At 38.9% G+C, this 21,665-nt stretch overlaps 1 protein-coding gene across 1 annotated transcript in view; it reads right to left on the bottom strand.

The window, feature by feature from the left end:
• The window catches only part of WDR37 (WD repeat domain 37), a gene marked incomplete in the record, with an annotated part of 556,897 nt that overhangs the window by 189,227 nt on the left and 346,005 nt on the right, over nucleotides 1-21,665 (bottom strand). The window contains 1 exon segment of the mRNA XM_053713841.1: nucleotides 5,838-5,979. Coding sequence (XP_053569816.1) covers nucleotides 5,838-5,979 — 142 coding nt within the window.

Here is a 21,665-nt window from a genome sequence, read left to right as displayed (position 1 = left end):
CTCAAAGAGGTACTAACGATTAAATGACAGTTGAAATAATGAACTGAAAAACAGTTATAGCATCAAACTTTAAAACAACGTTTTTTATTCACAGTCACTAAAGAATTCTCACAGCTCTGCTGAGAGAATTTACCTCCCTTCAAAGAAGTTTGAAGACCCCTGAGATCTGTCAGAGATGAACCGGATCATGCAGGAAATATAAAAGTAGCTGACTGGAATTTTTTGATGCGTAGCAAAGAGCGCCAAAAACGGCCCCTCCCTCTCCCACACAGCAGTGAAGAGAAACGAAACTGTCACAATTAAAGCAAAAAACTGCCAAGTGGAAAATAATGCCCAAATATTTATTCACACAGTACCTCAGCAATGTAAACGATTCTACATTCCAGCAAAAACGTTTAACATGAGAATAGTTATTAAAAGGATTAGTGACCTTTAACACAGTAGTTCCGGTGAAATACCATCCCCAGAATACTGAAGTGTATACATACATGTCATTTTAACGGTATGGCAGGCTTTTCTCATCAATTCCATTCAGAAAATAAAAACTGCCACATACCTCAATGCAGATTCATCTGCCCGCTGTCCCCTGATCTGAAGCCTTTACCTCCCTCAGATGGTCGAGAACAGCAATATGATCTTAACGACTCCGGTTAAAATCATAGTAAAAAATCTCTGTCAGATTCTTCTCAAACTCTGCCAGAGAAGTAATAACACGCTCCGGTGCTATTTTAAAATAACAAACTTTTGATTGAAGTCATAAAAACTAAGTATAATCACCATAGTCCTCTCACACATCCTATCTAGTCGTTGGGTGCAAGAGAATGACTGGGACTGACGTAGAGGGGAGGAGCTATATGCAGCTCTGCTGGGTGAATCCTCTTGCATTTCCTGTTGGGGAGGAGTTATATCCCAGAAGTAATGATGACCCGTGGACTGATCACACATAACAGAAGAAATAATGCCCAAATAAATTTTCACCAAGTACCTCAGAGAAAAACGATTAACATGCCAGTAAACGTTTTAAATATAAATATATGAGATGTTAATAAAAAGCCTGTTGCTAGTCGCTTTCACTGCAGAGAGGCAGAAAATACCCCAGAAATACTTCAGTGCAAGCATACACACATATCAGCCTGATACCAGTTACTACTACTGCATTTAAGGCTGTACTTACATTACACCGGTATTAGCAGTATTTTCTCAGTCAATTCCATTCCTTAGAAAATAATATACTGCAACATACCTCCTTGCAGGTGAACCCTGCCCGCTGTCCCCTGTTCTGAAGTTACCTCGCTCCTCAGAATGGCCGAGAACAGCAAATGGATCTTAGTTACGTCCGCTAAGATCATACACAAACTCAGGTAGATTCTTCTTCTAATGCTGCCTGAGAAAAAACAACACACTCCGGTGCTGTTTAAAATAACAAACTTTTGATTGAAGAAATAAAAACTAATTTTAATAACCACAGTCCTCTCACACATCCTATCGATTAGTTAGGTGCAAGAGAATGACTGGGTATGACGTAGAGGGGAGGAGCTATATAGCAGCTCTGCTTGGGTGATCCTCTTGCACTTCCTGTTAGGGAGGAGTTAATATCCCATAAGTAATGGATGACCCGTGGACTGACTACACTTAACAGGAGAAATAAATAAATGACCTTTTAGTGTCTGTATTATGGATGCCCCAGTTGCGGATTTTGAAACATAGATGCAGTTTTTAACATATACTGTTGCTTGTACTTTATCGTCAACAAACTGTATGCACCATTCAGCTTTGACAAATTCTAAAGATTGCTAGGAGCATGCAGCAGGCATAAATTTTGGGGATAAATACGGACACTGAGTGTTACATTTTTATTATTATGTGGGATCTTTATACGGATGCCCTATGGCCTCATTTAGGAAGTAACATTAATATCCCTTTAGCAGATTATATTGAAGAGTAAAATAATATGGAAAATATTAAAACTATACACAGAGATCAAATCATATACAGATATAGAGCTACAGAGAACTATCGCATGAAAAACAAGTCATGATGAAATGCTCTAGAACGGCATGAACAATAAAACAAGAAGGCATCACCTGGGCGTATCAGTCAGTAAATATCAAGAACACAAAGGACGATACAGGGTACTCACATCTTGTGGAAGCACCCCAGTGTGCTAATTGAAGCGTAATGGCAATTTGCAGAGTGTCAGCTCACTAAACCAGGAAGCAGGAACGTCCAAGACTATTCAATGGCAGTGCTCAATGATTAATAAAAAGCAGTCTGCTTGCTCAGGATGGTGTCAATGAAAGCAGTCGTAATATATACAAATATATTGAATTTATTTAGAAAGCATAACAAAGGATAAAAACAAGTGCTAAAACCTGCAAGAGAGTATAAGTCCAAACTCACATACATACGCAATGTGTTTTTTTTTCAGGGGTCTAAAAATTGCCATTTCGTCAAGCGTACTCATCTGTGAGGTCTTTAAATCTAAGCAAGCGGTTATTACACTGAAGGGAGTGTATCTCTAATCATAGCAACAGTTAATTACACCTCCTGGTATCTGATCCCTCGTCATATATTCATATAATGAAATATAAACTGTAGACCCTTGTCTGATAAACAATCCAGATAGACTTATGTCTCATATAATGTAGTTGCTACTGATCCTCTGTACATCGACATATAAGAGTAGTTTGATATATCTGTATATTACGAGTGCTTTCATTGCCATCATTCCGATCTAGAAGCCTGCTGTCTATTAAGCCCTGGCATCAAACGGTCTTGGACGTTTCTGCTTCCTGGCTCAGTGAGCTGACACACTGAATTGCCAGCACGCTTCATTTTGCTCATTGGGGTGCTTCCACAAGATGTGAGTACCCTGAATCGTCCTGTGTGTCCTTTATATTTGCCGACTGATTGATACGCACACGTGGCTCCTTCTTGTTTTATTGTTTATGCATTTCTAGAACTATTACACTGTTAGTGGAAGGAGGAGAGTAGCCTGTGAGCAATTGATCTGTGTTGGGGACTATATCTAAGGACCATTGCATTACTTATTGGGTGACTTGCACTACACTGGACTTTTATATTCATTTGAGAACTTCACTAACCCAACAGTTGCCCTCATCTCCCCACTAATATCATTCCCACCTTTGCAGTCCCCACCACCTGTTTCCCACCCTCCTACCCATCTAGATTTTAAGTCCCCACGAGAATAGGGCCCTCAATTCCCCCTGTATCTGTCTGTAAAATGTTGTCTTTTATTATATCGGTTCGCCATTGTACTTTTATCCTTGTACCCATGGACAGCGCTGCGGAATCTGTTGGCACTTTATAAATAAAGAATAATAATAATATATATATTTTTTATATATCTTTGTATTCTATGTAGACATAGATATCCATTATGACCTGCTGTTGTAAATAAGGGCTTTCTTTACTTGATTTAACATTTTAGCGCCCCTTAGTAGTAAGTAGCAATTTTTTAATGCATTGTGTGATCATGATAACATGTGCCAGTTAAAGTGTTCTTTACCCAAGAATATAACAATGAATTGAACCCAAAAAGCTTTGCATGTGATAAAGTTAGATGTAGAAATGTGGTAACATGAATATTACTTCCCTCAGTATATGTTTGATTGTTGTTGTTTTTTTATTGGAAGTGACATAATATTATAAGAATTGGATGTATGTTGTGTGTAGAGATGGGAAGGCTCCGAAAAAATAAATTGAAAAATTAGGGAAAACACATTTTTTTCTCCATTTTTTCAACGCCGGTTTTTACGGGAAAAATGGAGTATGGATATGTTCATTTACAATGATCAATAATATGTTTATATATTTAAACCTCCAATATTATTTCTAAAAACTATATAACTTAAAGACTTATGAAAGCCTTATGAGACATTATGTAAAGTCTCAAATCATTGCAATTCATGTACTTCTGTCCTCTCACTTAGGCCTCAAGTGAAAGGTAAGAGTTTAAATTCCTCTGAATACTGAAAACGGAACCATATTTTAACTGTATTAGTTTATCTTTATAACCTTTATCTAAATAATGACTTGATTCCTACTAATGTTCTGCTTCCCCATCACAGAATAGTGTTTAACTGTAATCTGACCGCTAACAATTTTTTTTTCACCCTCTCAGTACAATGCTGAGACCAACTTTCAGTGTTTGGTTATTATTTCCACAGTGCAATTTCTTCTGAGAAAAAGCTGCAATTTCAAATACTGTCAAAAGAAATATGCTTTTCCAAATGCTAGCCAAATGGCAAAACACATCCTTGCATGCCAGAGGTGTCCTAAATACATTAACAATGACATCAATGGAATTAAATGAGGAGGGCCATAGCAATGAACGTACAATCAGCTTTTCCTCCAATTCCAGAAACACTCTTTCTGCTCCTTTTGTGACAGCTGCATCATCCCAAAGGGCTTCTCCACCAGCAGCATCTTCAAGTAAGCAAGTGTTGGAAACGACTGCCTCCACAAAATACACAATATGTTCATTTATAGATAGTATGACACCTGAAACTCAGCTCATGCAAATGCAAAGTATTCTTCTGTCAGATTCTTCTCATAGGGAAGCATTGGCAGCAAGGGGGGCATTCCCATTCTCTTAATAAAGTGCATTGTCATGAAATAGGCACTTTAATAAAAAGGACTAAGGGGAACCTCTTAAACTGAAGTGCTTTAGGGGTCTGGAATGTCTCTTAATGGAAATGAGTGCTTTGTCTCCGATTGGTACTATAAATCAGTAGGAGGATTAAAGTAGACAAAATAATGTTCTTAGTTTTGTTTTGTAGATAATTTCCTCAGCATAATAATTTTACACAAACTGCATTTTATGTTCCCATTGTAAAAAAAATAAAATGACTAAGAGTACTCCGCCCTGCATTTTTATGTTTTTCTTTCAATTTTTCCAAAAAAACTTTTTCTAGGAAAACAAAACAAAACAACAACAACAATGGAAAAAAGTTTTTTTTTCCATGGCTTCAAAATTTCAGGTAATTTTACATCTCTAGTTGAGTGTAGGTTTCTAGTTGTGTGTGGTTCTAATATTTCCACAGATTTGCTGCATTTGCAACTGGATTTTAAAATAAATTCCTGGAACAAAAATATATGACCCCAATTTGTCACATTCTGGGGTATGCGCAATTGCCTCTAATGTTTAACCTATACATGGGAAGCTTACAGCAAACATTAATGCCGTAGGGTTACTTGCTCCGAAAAGGTCTACAAAAACTGCCTTAGAGCAGGGCTCGACAAACCTAGGAACCTGGGAGCCACTGGCTCCTAGAATTTTACCAATGGCTCCTAACTTTTTGGGTTATTCTCCATATAGCTATATACAAATCCAACTGTCTGGTTCCTAAATATTCTTATTGGCTCCTAATTTGTAAACATATTTGTCACGCACTGCCTTAGAGTACAAATAAACTTTAATAATGGGTCTGTATCTATATGTAAACTTAAGTTTAAAATAAAGATGTTTGAAAACAGATTTGAGTTATCATCTAGTTAGTGGTCACTCATATTTTCTACTTTCAACAGTCTCAGTGAGCAAAACATACGATACGTAAATAAATTATAGCTCTGAGATTCAACTCATGTTGTATCATTTTCTTATATTATTATATACAGTACTCATGTATTTCCAACGCCCTGTCATAACCCACAGTTCTAAACAAGAAAAGCAAAAACATACAGATACTCTAATACTTAGTCATAAAAAACAATGGAACAAAGAAATAAACACATTACAAAAACTATTTCAAGGGATACTAAACAGTAAATGCATAACACTACACAAATATTGTGTATAAAGTGTTGTTACTTACTCTGTGTGGCCCTGGAAGACATTCACAGAATGTATGGAAGGGTCTCTGAAATCCCACAGACGGAAAGTTGTGTCACGGGATGACGTTACTACCAAACGTTGTGTAGAGTGTGTACAGCAGTGGGTTAACTCTTGGTCATGACCTGAAATCAAACAATTTGATAGTGTTTTTCCCTACATTATGATATAATTAGCACTGTATTTTTTGAAGATTGGACTATTCCTTTAATATAGATCATAGTATATAGTAAATTAATGATGTACGGTATTTCGAAAAATATTTAAAATAAACATTTTGCTTCATATCTTTTACTGAAGGACAAGAACATAACACAAACGAGGTTTAAAAGCAAGACCACACTATCCATATGGTTTTTTTTTTATCAGCAGTCCAGGAACTGAGCAACACCAGAAATGATAACCAGTGTTGGTTTTAGTTAATGTTTATATACACATATATTTAAACAAGATCAACAAATGGTAAGAATATTCTGTTTATAAAGCTAATTTACCAAATTAGCTATAAGAAAAAAAATTACCAAAATATGGGGGTAAGTAATAAATCAGTTTAAAGGGATACTAATCCCAAATTGTATCTTTCATGATTCAGATAGAGCATGCAATTTTAGGCAACTTACTTATTTACTCCTATTATCAATTTTCTTCATTCTCTTGCTATCTTTATTTGAAAAGCAGGAATGCAAAACTTGGGAGCCAGCCCATTTTAGGTTCAGCACCCTGGATAGCGCTTGCTTATTGGTAGCTACATTTAGCCACCAATCAGCAAGTGCAATCCAGTTACTGAGCCAAAAATGGTCCAGCTCCCAAGATTTGCATTCCTGCTTTTTAAATAAAGATATCAAGAGAACGAGGGAAAATTGATAATAGGAGTAAATTAGAAAGTTGCTTAAAATTGCATGCACTATCATTAAAAGGAAACATTTGGGTTTAGTATCCATTTAAGAAGAAGAAAAGCATGGCCCTACGGATACTACAAAAAATTATATCCATTTATCCAAATACTACAGTAACTGTACAACTAGATCTCTAAAACCTTTCTTCACCAAGCACCTCTTAACAGTCTGTATAGTTTCAAGCAGTGATGCATAAAATTGTCCTAATATGATTTAAACTTTGTAAAATAAAAACATCCTCTCTAGGCTGACTTTCTTTTGCTGTTCTCCCATGCCTTACAGAACCTGCTGGTTACACATTACTCTGTCTATCCTACCTTGCCAATGTCCATACCAAAACAAAAACAAACAAAAACAAAAAAGAATATTCAAGCTATGAGTTATTTTTTCTCTTTATCCCAAACCTTTGTTTTAACAAGCATCCCAACAACCCTGAGAAGGAAAGAACGTTCTCATTGCCTTGGTTCTCAAATCTTTGAAAGTAAAAAAGCTGTTTTTCAGAATCTAGCCTTACACTTCCAGTAGCAATTACAGCTAGAGCATTTCCTGAAGATAATGTTATTTCCTAAACCACAAAAATAATCAGATTTGACAATGCTTTTTTTATTCTAACAGAGACCTTGCTAAAGTGATCTCATTAATAGGTTTTCAACAGTATTCTAAAGATATGTCAAGCAAAAATTAATAAACTTTAAAAAAAAAAAAAAAAAAAAGAATAAGATTTATACTTCACTTCGTACCACATCAGTAAAGATTAGCAGATAGTCTTTGATCTCTGTCTGGAGTAAGCATACACACCTAAGGAAGATAATTCCCACTTCTACAAAATGAAAAGAAACAGAGGGGCGCCTCATGTGTGGTATCATCAAGTATAAGTGGATTAAATGATAGATCAAGCCAAATGGGTACTCACATATTATAAAAGCACACTTATGTGCTGGTAGATGCAGGCTGTAGATCTAGACAGGTGTGACAGCTCACCCACAGTGGAGTTTTGACTTCTGTGCTGCAGTGCTGAGATGGACTAAAACACAGATATGGGCACTACATGTGCAGATCAATCAAAGCATAATGATGTTTACTTTAGCAAATTCCCAAATGGGTACTCACATTTAGGCTGAGCACACATATGTGCTGGTATACACAAGCTGGCAGATTAGGGAGAGGTGTGTCAGCTCACCCCGTGCATAGATATCCAATGATGGGTGTAGAAGTTGATGAGATTAGTCTCCCAAATATTAGTCAGGATAGCAGGAAGGTAGGATAAATCCACTCAGAAAATTGCTTCCATAAAAAATATATGTATTTATTAAAAACAAAATTTAAAATACAACACAACAGTGTTATACAAGTGGATTGGGGTGTTCCAATGACCCGCTAAAAAGCTGCAATGCGTTTCTCGGTTTAAAACCGTTTCCTCGGGCATATATACATCCTACCATTAACCCTGCTTTATATATCTGTACACGGAATAATGTTGGCCCCCCTCCCTTCAGGAGGGTGTGTTCTCAAAATAATGTAAAACACCTGCGAGTCCTGCATCTTTGTGCTTAATTAACTAAACTTCAGACCAAATCAAAAGAGATTTTTCCTCCAATACTATGTTGGAATTATAGGAGTATGTTGTTCTTTTCTTTGGTAACAATAAATGTTTTCACTAATCAATTGATATCAACATAAAAGTAAACATCAACTTCTACACCCATCATCCTATATTATAAAAGGCCAAGTGTTTGTCTGAAGCCATCATGCGCAGTAGAGACAAACACTTGGCCTTAGATCCCTGCACGCGCACCTCCGTAGTTTAAGCAGCGCACAGCTGAGCATAGATCTTCGCACGCGTACCCACCCGACCTTGCGCGCACCTCCATAGTTTAAGCAGCGCACAGCTGAGCATAGATCTTCGCACGCGCACCCACCCGACCTCACACGCGCACCTCCGCAATTGAAACAGCAGCGCGAGGATCAGGTACAGGACAGAGAGAGAGAGAGAGACCGCTGTACTGCAAACCATGGCCCGTGTGAACGGGCGTTATGACTAGTTGGATATAATCTGCCAGCTTGTGTCTACCAGCACATATGTGTGCTCAGCCTAAATGTGAATACCCATTTGGGAATTTGTTGAAGTAAACCTCATTATACTTTGAATGATCTGCACATGTAGTGCCCATATCTGTTTTTTACTCCATCTCAGCACTGCAGCACAAAAATAAAAACTCCACTGTGGGTGAGCTGTCACACCTGTCTAGATCTACAGCCTGCATCTACCAGCACATAAGTGTGCTTTTATAATATGTGAGTACCCATTTGGCTTGATTTATCATTTAACCCACATATATTTGATGATACCACACATGAGGCGCCCCTCTGTTTCTTTTCATTTTGTATAGCCTACCCGGACCTGTCGGTGAGGAGGAGGCAGCCAGCACCTGTCCCTTTGGAATTAAAGAGGACTCTGTCATATTTAACTGTCAAAAAGGGACACTTGCATTTTTTTCAACACTCTGTTTTATTGTATCTGCATGGTTTTGTACATATAGATATATATATGCGAGTGTAAAGAAGAAAATCACCAGCGCTAAATCTAAGTTGATTGTATTGATGTGTACTTGGTTTGTACAATCTAATGATCTCTTAAAAGGCTAATAGTACATATGTATATGTGTTAGGGACTAATAGTATGATCTCCAATGTTATTTGAAAGTACAGTTGAAATCATATGAATATAAAAATAAATATAAAAATGAATATACGCCTAAAGATCTGTAATAGTCACATTTAGGGCTTATAGTATCAGTTAGACTGTCCCTGCTAATTTGTCACAAAATAAGGACCATATAAAAAGAGAGAGAGTAGCATGCAGCCCCTATATTGATACAGAGTACCCCTGTCTCTGAGAAAAGTGAATGCAGAAAGAGAAATTTCAATAAGTGTGCAGGGGTGCTCAGCTAGCAATAATGTTCTTATTCAATAGTATTAGACATGATTGTAGTCCACAATAAATGTAAATGAGTTCCTTAAACCCAAACGTTTTTGTTCATTCGATACAGTGATGTATAGTAAGCAATTACTGCTTACCAACTATTACCCCAATCATGAGAGGCAAGGTATTCGCTCAGCTGATTGTAGAGTGAAGTGGGTTCTCCGTGCCTCTCAGGGTAGATATCGAAGTAGTCCCTTTGGCCTAGAGGTCTCCTTCTTAGGATGCTGTTAGGTGGGATAATGGAAATCCTGGACTCTCTCAGTCGGATTTAGAAGAGATGAGAAAGGCTGTACTTTGTGTATATATATCTCCAATGGTGGTAAGAATCTCTGTCCCCTCTGGAGGTCTTTAGGATTTATATACAATGGTGATGAGAATCTCTGTCCCCAGTGGAAGTGAGTTATACAGCAAGTCAATCCTAGCACTGGAAAAGTTTGTGCAAAGTACTCCCTTGTTCAAAGCTGAGAGGCACGGAGAACCCACTTCACTCTACAATCAGCTGCGCGAATACCTTACCTCATATGATTGGGGTAATAGATGGTAAGCAGTAATTACTTACTATACATCACTGTATCGAAGGAACAAAAACGTTTTGGTTTAAGGAACTCATTTACATTTATTGTGGACTACAATCATGCCTAATACTATTGAATAAGAACATTATTGCTAGCTGAACGCCCCTGCACACTTATTGAAATTTCTCTTTCTGCATTCATAGATAGATTATATATATATATATATATATATATATATATATATATATATGTCTGGTGCCTATATAGGATTGTATTTACCTTATGGTTGGTAAAAGGTACACCACAGAATCCACACCCCTTTTGTCTGTATATTGTCGCACATAGGTTAAGCACCCCCTCTCTATAGTTAGGGCTCACCTCTATTATCAATTCCCACTTCTAAACTTCCACCTCTTAGGAAGGTTTCTTTATAATCAAACAAGAACATATTTGGAAAAAACATAATTTATGTAAGAACGTTCCCAAACCTCAAAATGCCTATAAATACACCTCCCACCACACACATACTTCAGTTTAATGTATAGCCAAGTAGTGAGGTGTAAAAAAACATAATTTATGTAAGAACTTACCTGATAAATTCATTTCTTTCATATTAGCAAGAGTCCATGAGCTAGTGACGTATGGGATATACATTCCTACCAGGAGGGGCAAAGTTTCCCAAACCTTAAAATGCCTATAAATACACCCCTCACCACACCCACAATTCAGTTTAACGAATAGCCAAGAGGTGGGGTGATAAGAAAAAAGTGCGAAAGCATATAAAATAAGGAATTGGAATAATTGTGCTTTATATAAAAAAATCAAAACCATTACAAAAAAAGGGCGGGCCTCATGGACTCTTGCTAATATGAAAGAAATGAATTTATCAGGTAAGTTCTTACATAAATTATGTTTTCTTTAATGTAATTAGCAAGAGTCCATGAGCTAGTGACGTATGGGATAATGATTACCCAAGATGTGGATCTTTCCACACAAGAGTCACTAGAGAGGGAGGGATAAAATAAAGACAGCCAATTCCTGCTGAAAATAATCCACAACCAGAATAAAATTCTAATGAAAAAACATAAGCAGAAGATTCAAACTGAAACCACTGCCTGAAGTACGTTTCTACCAAAAACTGCTTCAGAAGAAGAAAACACATCAAATGGTAGAATTTAGTAAAAGTATGCAAAGAGGACCAAGTTGCTGTTTTGCAAATCTGATCAACCGAAGCTTCATTCTTAAACGCCCAGGAAGTAGAAACTGACCTAGTAGAATGAGCTGTAATCCTTTGAGGCGGAGTGTTACCCGACTCAACATAGACATGATGAAATAAAGATTTCAACCAAGATGCCAAAAAAATGGCAGAAGCTTTCTGGTCTTTTCTAGAACCGGAAAAGATGACAAATAGACTAGAAGTCTTTCGGAAAGACTTAGTAGCTTCAACATAATATTACAAAGCTCTAACAGCATCCAAAGAATGCAATGATTTCTCCTTAGAATTCATAGGATTAGGACATAATGAAAGAACCACAATTTCTCTACTAATGTTGTTAGAATTCACAACCTTAGGAAAAAAATTCAAAAGAAGTTCGCAGCACCGCCTTATCCTGATGCAAAATCAGAAAAGGAGACTCACAAAAAAGAGTAGATAATTCAGAAACTCTTCTGGCAGAAGAGATGGCCAAAAGAAACAAAACTTCCCAAGAAAGTAATATAACGACTAAAGAATGCATGGGTTCAAAAGGAGGAGCTTGAAGAGCCCCCAGAACCAAATTCAAACTCCAAGGAGGAGAAATTGACTTAATGACAAGTTTTATACGAACCAAAGGTTGTACAAAACAATGAATATCAGGAAGATTCGCAATCCTTCTGTGAAAAAGAACAGAAAGAGCAGAGATTTGTCTTTCAAGAAACTTGCGGACAAACCTTTATCTAAACCATCCTGAAGAAATATAAGTCTTCCAGACTCTATAATATATCTCTCTAGATACAGATTTACGAGCCTGTCACATAGTATCAATCACAGAGTCAGAGAAACCTCTTTGACCAAGAATCAAGCGTTCAAACTCCACACCTTAAAATTAAGGTTTTGAGATCCTGATGGAAAAAAGAACCTTGAGACAGAAAGACTGGTCTTAACGGAAGAGTCCACAGCTGGCAAGAGGCCATCCGGACAAGATCCGCATACCAAAACCTGTGAGACCATGCTGGAGCTACCAGCAGGACAAATGAGCATTCCTTTAGAATATTGGAGAATACCCTTGGAAGAAGAACTAGAGGCGGAAAGATATAGGCAGGATGACACTTGTAAGGAAGAGATAATGCATCCACTGCCTCCGCCCGAGGATCCCGGGATCCGGACAGATACCAGGGAAGTTTCTTGTTTAGATGAGAAGCCATCAGATCTATTTCTGGGAGTTCCCACATTTGAACAATCTGAGGAAATACCTCTGGGTGAAGACCATTCGCCCAGGTGCAACGTTTGGCGACTGAGATAATCCGCTTTCCAATTGTCCATACCTGGGATATGAACCGCAGAGATTAGACAGGAGCTGGATTCCGCCCAAACCAAAATTCGAGATACTTCTGTCATAGCCAGAGGACTGAGAGTCCCTCCTTGATGATTGATGTATGCCACAGTTGTGACATTGTCTATCTGAAAACAAATGAACAACTCTCTCTTCAGAAGAGGCCAAGACTGAAGAGCTCTGAAAATTGCACGGAGTTCCAAAATATTGATCGGAAATCTCACCTCCTGAGATTCCCAAACCCCTTGTGCCGTCAGATACCCCCACACAGCTCCCCAACCTGTAAGAATTGCATCTGTTGAGATTATAGTCCAGGTCGGAAGAACAAAGAAGCCCCCTGAACTAAACGATGGTGATCTGTCCACCATGTCAGAGAGTGTCGTATAATCGGTTTAAAGATATTAATTGAGATATCTTTGAGTAATCCCTGCACCATTGGTTCAGCATACAGAGCTGAAGAGGTCACATGTGAAAATGAGCAAAGGAGATCGCATCTGATGCGGCAGTCCTAAGACCTAAAATTTCCATGCATAAGGCTACCAAAGGGAATGATTGTGACTGAAGGTTTTGACAAGCTGATATCAATGTTAAACTTCTCTTGTCTGACAAGGACAGAGTCATAGACACTGAATCTATCTAGAAACCTAAAAAGGTTACCCTTGTCTGAGGAATCAATGAACTGATTGGTAAATTGATCCTCCAACCATGAACTTGAAGAAACAACACAAGTCGATTCGTATGAGATTCTTCGAAAATGAGAAGACTGAGCAAGTACCCAGATATCGTCCAATAAGGAAATACCAAAACCCTGTTCTCTGATTACAGAAAGAAGGGCACCGAGAACATTTGAAAAAAATTCTTGGAACTGAGGCTAGGCCAAACGGTAGAGCCACAAAACTGGTAATGCTTGTCTAAAAAGAGAATCTCAGACACTAAAAGTGATCTGGATGAATCGGAATATGCAGATACACATCCTGTAAATCTATTGTAGACATATAATGCCCTTGCTAAACAAAAGGCAGGATAGTCCTACAGTAACCATCTTGAATGTTGGTATCCTTACATAACGATTCAATATTGATAGATCCGGAACTGGTCTGAAGGAATTGATCTTCTTTGGTACAATGAAGAGATAAAATAAAACCCCAGCCCCTGTTCCAGAACTGGAACTGGCATAATTACTCCAGCCAACTCTAGATCTGAAAACACATTTCAGAAATGCTGAGCCTTTGCTGTGTTAACTGGGACACGGGAAAGAAAAAAATCTCTTAGCAGGAGGCCTTAACTGAAGCCAATTCTGTACCTTTCTGAAACAATGTTCTGAAACCAGAAATTGAGAACGGAATTGATCAAAATTTATTTGAAGAAAACGTAATCTGCCCCATACCAGCTGAGCTGGAATAAGGTCCGCACCTTCATGGGTACTTAGGAGCTGGCTATAGGTTTTCTATAAGGCTTGGATATATTCCAAACTGGAAATAGTTTCTAAACTGATACCGCTCCTGAAGATGAAGGATCAGGCTTTTGTTCCTTATTGCGAGGAAAGGAACGAAAATGATTATTAGACCTAAATTTACCTTAGATTTTTTATCCTTTGGTAAAAAAAGTTCCCTTCCTTCCAGAAACAGTTGAGATAATAATTTATTACCCTGGAAAGAAAGGGAAAGCAAAGTTGACTTAGAAGACATATCAGCATTCCAAGTTTAATCCATAAAGCTTTTCTAGCTAAAATAGCTAGAGACATATACCTGACATCAACTCTAATGATATCAAAAGATGGTATCACCAATAAAATTATTAGCATGTTATAGAATAATAATAATGCTATAAAATTATGATCTGATACTTGTTGCGCTAAAGCTTCTAACCAAAAAGTTGAAGCTGCAGCAACATCCGCTAAAAATATAGCAGGTCTAAGAAGATTACCTGAACATAAGTAAGCTTTTCTTAGAAAGGATTCAATTTTCCTATCTAAAGGATCCTTAAATGAAGTACTATCTGCCGTAGGAATAGTAGCACATTTAGCAGGAGTAGAGACAGCCCCATAACCTTAGGGATTTTGTCCCAAAAAAACTCTAATCTGTCAGATGGCACAGGATATAATTGCTTAAACGTTTAGAAGGAGTAAAAGAATTACCCAAATTATTCCATTCCCTGGAAATTACTTCAGAAATAGCATCAGGGAGATTAAACACTTCTGGAATAACTACAGGAGATTTAAAAACCTTATTTAAACGTTTAGATTTAGTATCAAGAGGACCAGAATCCTCTATTTCTAATGCAATTAATATTTCTTTAAATAAAGAACGAATAAATTCCATCTTGAACAAATACAAAGATTTATCAGCATCAACCTCTGAGACAGAAACCTCTGAACCAGAAGAACCATTATCAGTATCAGAATGATGATGTTCATTTAAAAATTCATCTGAAAAAAGAGAAGTTTTAAAAGACTTTTATGTAAACTAGAAGGAGAAATAACAGACATAGCCTTCTTAATGGATTTAAAAAATAAAATCTCTTATGTTTATCAGGAACACTCTGAAAATTAGATGTTGACGGAACAGCAACAGGTAATGTAACAGTACTAAAGGAAATTTTATCTGCATTAATAAGTTTGTCATGACATGCAATACAAACAACAGCTGGAGAAACAGATACCAAAAATTAAAGCAGATACACTTAGCTTGGTAGCTCCAGCACTAGACAGCGTTTTTCCTGTAGTATCTTCTGACTCAGATGCAACGTGAGACATCTTGCAATATGTAAGAGAAAAAACAACATATAAAGCAAAATTGATCAAATTCCTTAAATGACAGTTTCAGGAATGGGAAAAAATGCCAAAGAACAAGCTTCTAGCAACCAGAAGCAATGAAAAAATAAGACTTAAATAATGTGGAGACAAAAGCGACGCCCTTATTTTTTAGCGCCAAATAAGACGCCCACATTATTTGGCGCCTAAATGCTTTTGGCGCCAAAAATGACGCCACATCCGGAACGCCGACATTTTTGGCGCAAAATAACGTCAAAAAAATGACGCAACTTCCGGCGACACGTATGACGCCGGAAACGGAAAAGAATTTTTGCGCCAAAAAAGTCCGCGCCAAGAATGACGCAATAAAATGAAGCATTTTCAGCCCCCGTGAGCCTAACAGCCCACAGGGAAAAAAAGAGTCCAATTTTTGAAGGTAAGAAAAAATGATTAATTCAAATGCATTATCCCAAATATGAAACTGACTGTCTGAAAAATAAGGAAAGTTGAACATTCTGAGTCAAGGCAAATAAATGTTTGAATACATATATTTAGAACTTTATAAACAAAGTGCCCAACCATAGCTTAGAGTGTCACAGAAAATAAGATTTACTTACCCCAGGACACTCATCTACATGTTTGTAGAAAGCCAAACCAGTACTGAAACGAGAATCAGCAGAGGTAATGGTATATATAAGAGTATATCGTCGATCTGAAAAGGGAGGTAAGAGATGAATCTCTACGACCGATAACAGAGAACCTATGAAATAGACCCCGTAGAAGGAGATCACTGCATTCAAATAGGCAATACTCTCCTCACATCCCTCTGACATTCACTGCACGCTGAGAGGAAAACCGGGCTCCAACTTGCTGCGGAGCGCATATCTAGCACAAACTTACTTCACCACCTCCATCGGAGGCAAAGTTTGTAAAACTGAATTGTGGGTGTGGTGAGGGGTGTATTTATAGGCATTTTAAGGTTTGGGAAACTTTGCCCCTCCTGGTAGGAATGTATATCCCATACGTCACTAGCTCATGGACTCTTGCTAATTACATGAAAGAAAAGGAGTAAAAAAGCATATAAAAAAAGAGGAACTGGAAAATAATATTGTGCTTTTATTAAAAAAAAACCCATAATTTATGTAAGAACTTACCTGATAGCTAGTGACGTAAGGGATATACAATCCTACCAGGAGGGGCAAAGTTTCCCAAAACGCCTATAAATACACCCGTCACTACACCCACAATTCAGTTTAACGAATAGCCAAGTAGTGGGGAGATAGAAAAAAAAGAGTATTTAAAAAAAAAAAAAAGAAGTAAAAACCATCAAAAAAAGGAATTGGAAATATAATTGTGCTTTATACAAAAAAACATAACCACCATAAAAATGGTAGCCTCATGGACTCTTGCCAATATGAAAGAAATGAATTTATCAGGTAAGTTCTTACAAAAATTATGTTTTCTTTCATGTAATTGGCAAGAGTCCATGAGCTAGTGACGTATGGGATAGTAATACCCAGGATGTGGACAGATGAGCAGATGAGTTATTAGAGAGGAAGGGATAAAATAAAAAGAAATTTATGCTTACCTGATAAATTTATTTCTTCTACGATACGACGAGTCCACGGATTTCATCCTTACTTGTGAGATATTAACCTCCTGCTGACAGGAAGTGGCAAAGAGCACCACAGCAGAACTGTATATATAGCTCCTCCCTTCCCTCCGCCTCCAGTCATTCGACCGAAGTTAGGAAGAGAAAGGAAAAGCCAAAGGGGCAGAGGTGACTGAAGTTTAACTAAAATAAAAAATATACCCGTCTTAAAAAATAACAGGGTGGGCCGTGGACTTGTCGTATCGTAGAAGAAATACATTTATCAGGTAAGAATAAATTTCCTTTTCTCCTACAAGATACGACAAGTCCACGGATTTCATCCTTACTTGTGGGATACAATACCAAAGCTACAGGACACGGATGAAAGGGAGGGACAAGACAGGGACCTAAACGGAAGGCACCACTGCTTGAAGAACCTTTCTCCCAAAACCAGCCTCAGAAGAAGCAAAAGTATAAAATTTGGAAAATTTGGAAAAAGTGTGAAGAGACGACCAAGTTGCAGCCTTACAAATCTGTTCAACAGAAGCATCATTTTTAAATGCCCATGAGGAAGCCACAGCCCTGGTGGAATGAGATGTAATTCTTTCAGGAGGCTGCTGTCTAGCAGTCTCATACTCTAGACGGATAAAACTCTTCATCCAAAAAGAAAGAGGTAGCCGTAGCTTTCTGACCCCTATGCTTTCCTGAAAATCAATGAATAATGAAGATGATTGACGGAAATCCTTAGACGCCTGCAAGTAAAACTTCAGGGCACGGACCACATCCAAGTTATGCAACATATGCTCCTTCTTAGAAGAAGGGTTAGGACAAAATGAAGGAACAACAATTTCCTGATTAATATTCTTATTAGAAACAACCTTAGGAAGGAAACCAGGTTTGGTACGCAAAACCACCTTATCAGAATGGAAGATAAGATAAGGCGAATCACATTGTAACTCTGAAAGCTCAGAAAATCTACGAGCAGAAGAAATAGCAACCAAAAACAAAACTTTCCAAGATAGCAACTTAATATCTATGGAATGCATGGGTTCAAACGGAACCCCTTGAAGAACATTAAGAACTAAATTCAAACTCCAGGGTGGAGCAATTGGTCTAAACACAGGCTTAATTCTGGTTAAAGCCTGACAAAAAGACTGAACGTCTGGAACATCTGACAAACGTTTATGTAGCAAAATTGACAAAGCAGAGATTTGTCCCTTTAAGGAACTCGCCGACAACCCTTTCTCCAATCCTTCTTGGAGAAAAGACAGAATCCTGGGAATCCTAACCTTACTCCATGAGTAACCCTTGGATTCACACCAAAAAAGATATTTACGCCATATCTTATGATAGATCTTTCTAGTGACAGGCTTACGTGCCTGAATCAAAGTATCAATGACCGCATCAGAGAATCCCCGCTTAGATAAAATCAAGCATTCAATCTCCAAGCAGTCAGCTGCAGAGAAATTAGATTTGGATGTTGGAAAGGACCTTGAATGAGAAGGTCCTGTCTCACCGGAAGTTTCCACGGAGGCAGAGAGGACATGTCCACTAGATCTGCATACCAAGTCCTGCGTGGCCACACAGGCGCGATTAGAATTACTGAAGCCCTATCCTGTTTGATCCAAGCAATCACCAGGGGAAGGAGAGGAAACGGTAGAAACACATAAGCTAGGTTGAACAACCAAGGCACTGCCAAGGCATCTATTAGTTCGGCTTGAGGATCCCTCAACCTGTATCCGTATCTTGGGAGCTTGGCATTCTGTCGAGACGCAATCAGATCCAATTCCGGTCTGCCCCAGCGAAGGATCAGTGAGGCAAAGACCTCCGGATGGAGTTCGCACTCCCCCGGATGAAAAGCCTGTCGGCTTAAAAACAGAATTTATGTTTACCTGATAAATTACTTTCTCCAACGGTGTGTCCGGTCCACGGCGTCATCCTTACTTGTGGGATATTCTCTTCCCCAACAGGAAATGGCAAAGAGCCCAGCAAAGCTGGTCACATGATCCCTCCTAGGCTCCGCCTACCCCAGTCATTCGACCGACGTTAAGGAGGAATATTTGCATAGGAGAAACCATATGTTACCGTGGTGACTGTAGTTAAAGAAAATAAATTATCAGACCTGATTAAAAAAACCAGGGCGGGCCGTGGACCGGACACACCGTTGGAGAAAGTAATTTATCAGGTAAACATAAATTCTGTTTTCTCCAACATAGGTGTGTCCGGTCCACGGCGTCATCCTTACTTGTGGGAACCAATACCAAAGCTTTAGGACACGGATGAAGGGAGGGAGCAAATCAGGTCACCTAGATGGAAGGCACCACGGCTTGCAAAACCTTTCTCCCAAAAATAGCCTCAGAAGAAGCAAAAGTATCAAATTTGTAAAATTTAGAAAAAGTGTGCAGTGAAGACCAAGTCGCTGCCTTACATATCTGATCAACAGAAGCCTCGTTCTTGAAGGCCCATGTGGAAGCCACAGCCCTAGTGGAGTGAGCTGTGATTCTTTCAGGAGGCTGCCGTCCGGCAGTCTCATAAGCCAATCGGATAATGCTTTTAATCCAGAAGGAGAGAGAGGTAGAAGTTGCTTTTTGACCTCTCCGTTTACCAGAATAAACAACAAACAAAGACAAGTTTGTCTGAAATCCTTAGTAGCTGCTAAGTAAAATTTGAGAGCACGAACTACATCCAAGTTGTGCAACAAACGTTCCTTCTTTGAAACTGGATTAGGACACAAAGAAGGCACAACTATCTCCTGGTTAATGTTTTTGTTAGAAACAACTTTTGGAAGAAAACCAGGTTTAGTACGCAAAACCACCTTATCTGCATGGAACACCAGATAAGGAGAAGAACACTGCAGAGCAGATAATTCTGAAACTCTTCTAGCAGAAGAAATTGCAACCAAAAACAAAACTTTCCAAGATAATAACTTAATATCAACGGAATGTAAGGGTTCAAACGGAACCCCCTGAAGAACTGAAAGAACTAGGTTGAGACTCCAAGGAGGAGTCAAAATTTTGTAAACAGGCTTGATTCTAACCAGAGCCTGAACAAAGGCTAGAACATCTGGCACAGCTGCCAGCTTTTTGTGAAGTAACACAGACAAGGCAGAAATCTGTCCCATCAAGGAACTTGCAGATAATCCTTTTTCCAATCCTTCTCGAAGGAAGGATAGACTCTTAGGAATCTTAACCTTGTCCCAAGGGAATCCTGCAGATTCACACCAACAGATATACCAAATTATGTGGTAATTTTTCTGGTTACAGGCTTGCAGGCCTGAACAAGAGTATTAATAACAGAATCTGAGAACCCTCGCTTTGATAAGATCAAGCGTTCAATCTCCAAGCAGTCAGCTGGAGTGGGTCGAACGGACCTAGAACAAGAAGGTCTCTCAAAGGTAGCTTCCATGGTGGAGCCGATGACATATTCACCAGATCTGCATACCAAGTCCTGCGTGGCCACGCAGGAGCTATCAAAATCACCGACTCCCTCTCCTGATTGATCCTGGCTACCAGCCTGGGGATGAGAGGAAACGGCGGGAACACATAAGCTAGTTTGAAGGTCCAAGGTGCTACTAGTGCATCCACTAGAGCCGCCTTGGGATCCCTGGATCTGTACCCGTAGTGAGGAACTCTGAAGTTCTGACGAGAGGCCATCAGATCCATGTCTGGAATGCCCCACGGTTGAGTGACTTGGGCAAAGATTTCCGGATGGAGTTCCCACTCCCCCGGATGCAATGTCTGACGACTCAGAAAATCCGCTTCCCAATTTTCCACTCCTGGGATGTGGATAGCAGACAGGTGGCAGGAGTGAGACTCCGCCCATAGAATGATTTTGGTCACTTCTTCCATCGCTAGGGAACTCCATCAGACTGGCGTCGGTCGTGACAATGACCCACTCTGGTCTGCGGAAGGTCATCCCTTGTGACAGGTTGTCCAGGGACAGCCACCAACGGAATGAGTCTCTGGTCCTCTGATTTACTTGTATCTTCGGAGACAAGTCTGAATAGTCCCCATACCACTGACTGAGCATGAACAGTTGTAATGGTCTTAGATGAATGCGCACAAAAGGAACTATGTCCATTGCCGCTACCATCAAACCTATCACTTCCATGCACTGCGCTATGGAAGGAAGAGGAACGGAATGAAGTATCCGACAAGAGTCTAGAAGTTTTGTTTTTCTGGCTTCTGTCAGAAAAATCCTCATTTCTAAGGAGTCTATTATAGTTCCCAAGAAGGGAACCCTCGTTGACGGAGATAGAGAACTCTTTTCCACGTTCACTTTCCATCCGTGAGATCTGAGAAAGGCCAGGACAATGTCCGTGTGAGCCTTTACTTGAGGAAGGGACGACGCTCGAATCAGAATGTCGTCCAAGTAAGGTACTACAGCAATGCCCCTTGGTCTTAGCACCACCAGAAGGGACCCTAGTACCTATGAGAAAATCCTAGGAGCAGTGGCTAATCCGAAAGAAAACGCCACGAACTGGAAATGCTTGTCCAGGAATGCAAACCTTAGGAACCGATGATGTTCCTTGTGGATAGGAATA

Source organism: Bombina bombina, chromosome 5, assembly GCF_027579735.1.
Source record: "Bombina bombina isolate aBomBom1 chromosome 5, aBomBom1.pri, whole genome shotgun sequence".
Lineage (NCBI taxonomy): Eukaryota > Metazoa > Chordata > Amphibia > Anura > Bombinatoridae > Bombina > Bombina bombina.
This window is presented reverse-complemented; position numbering and strand designations above follow the sequence as displayed.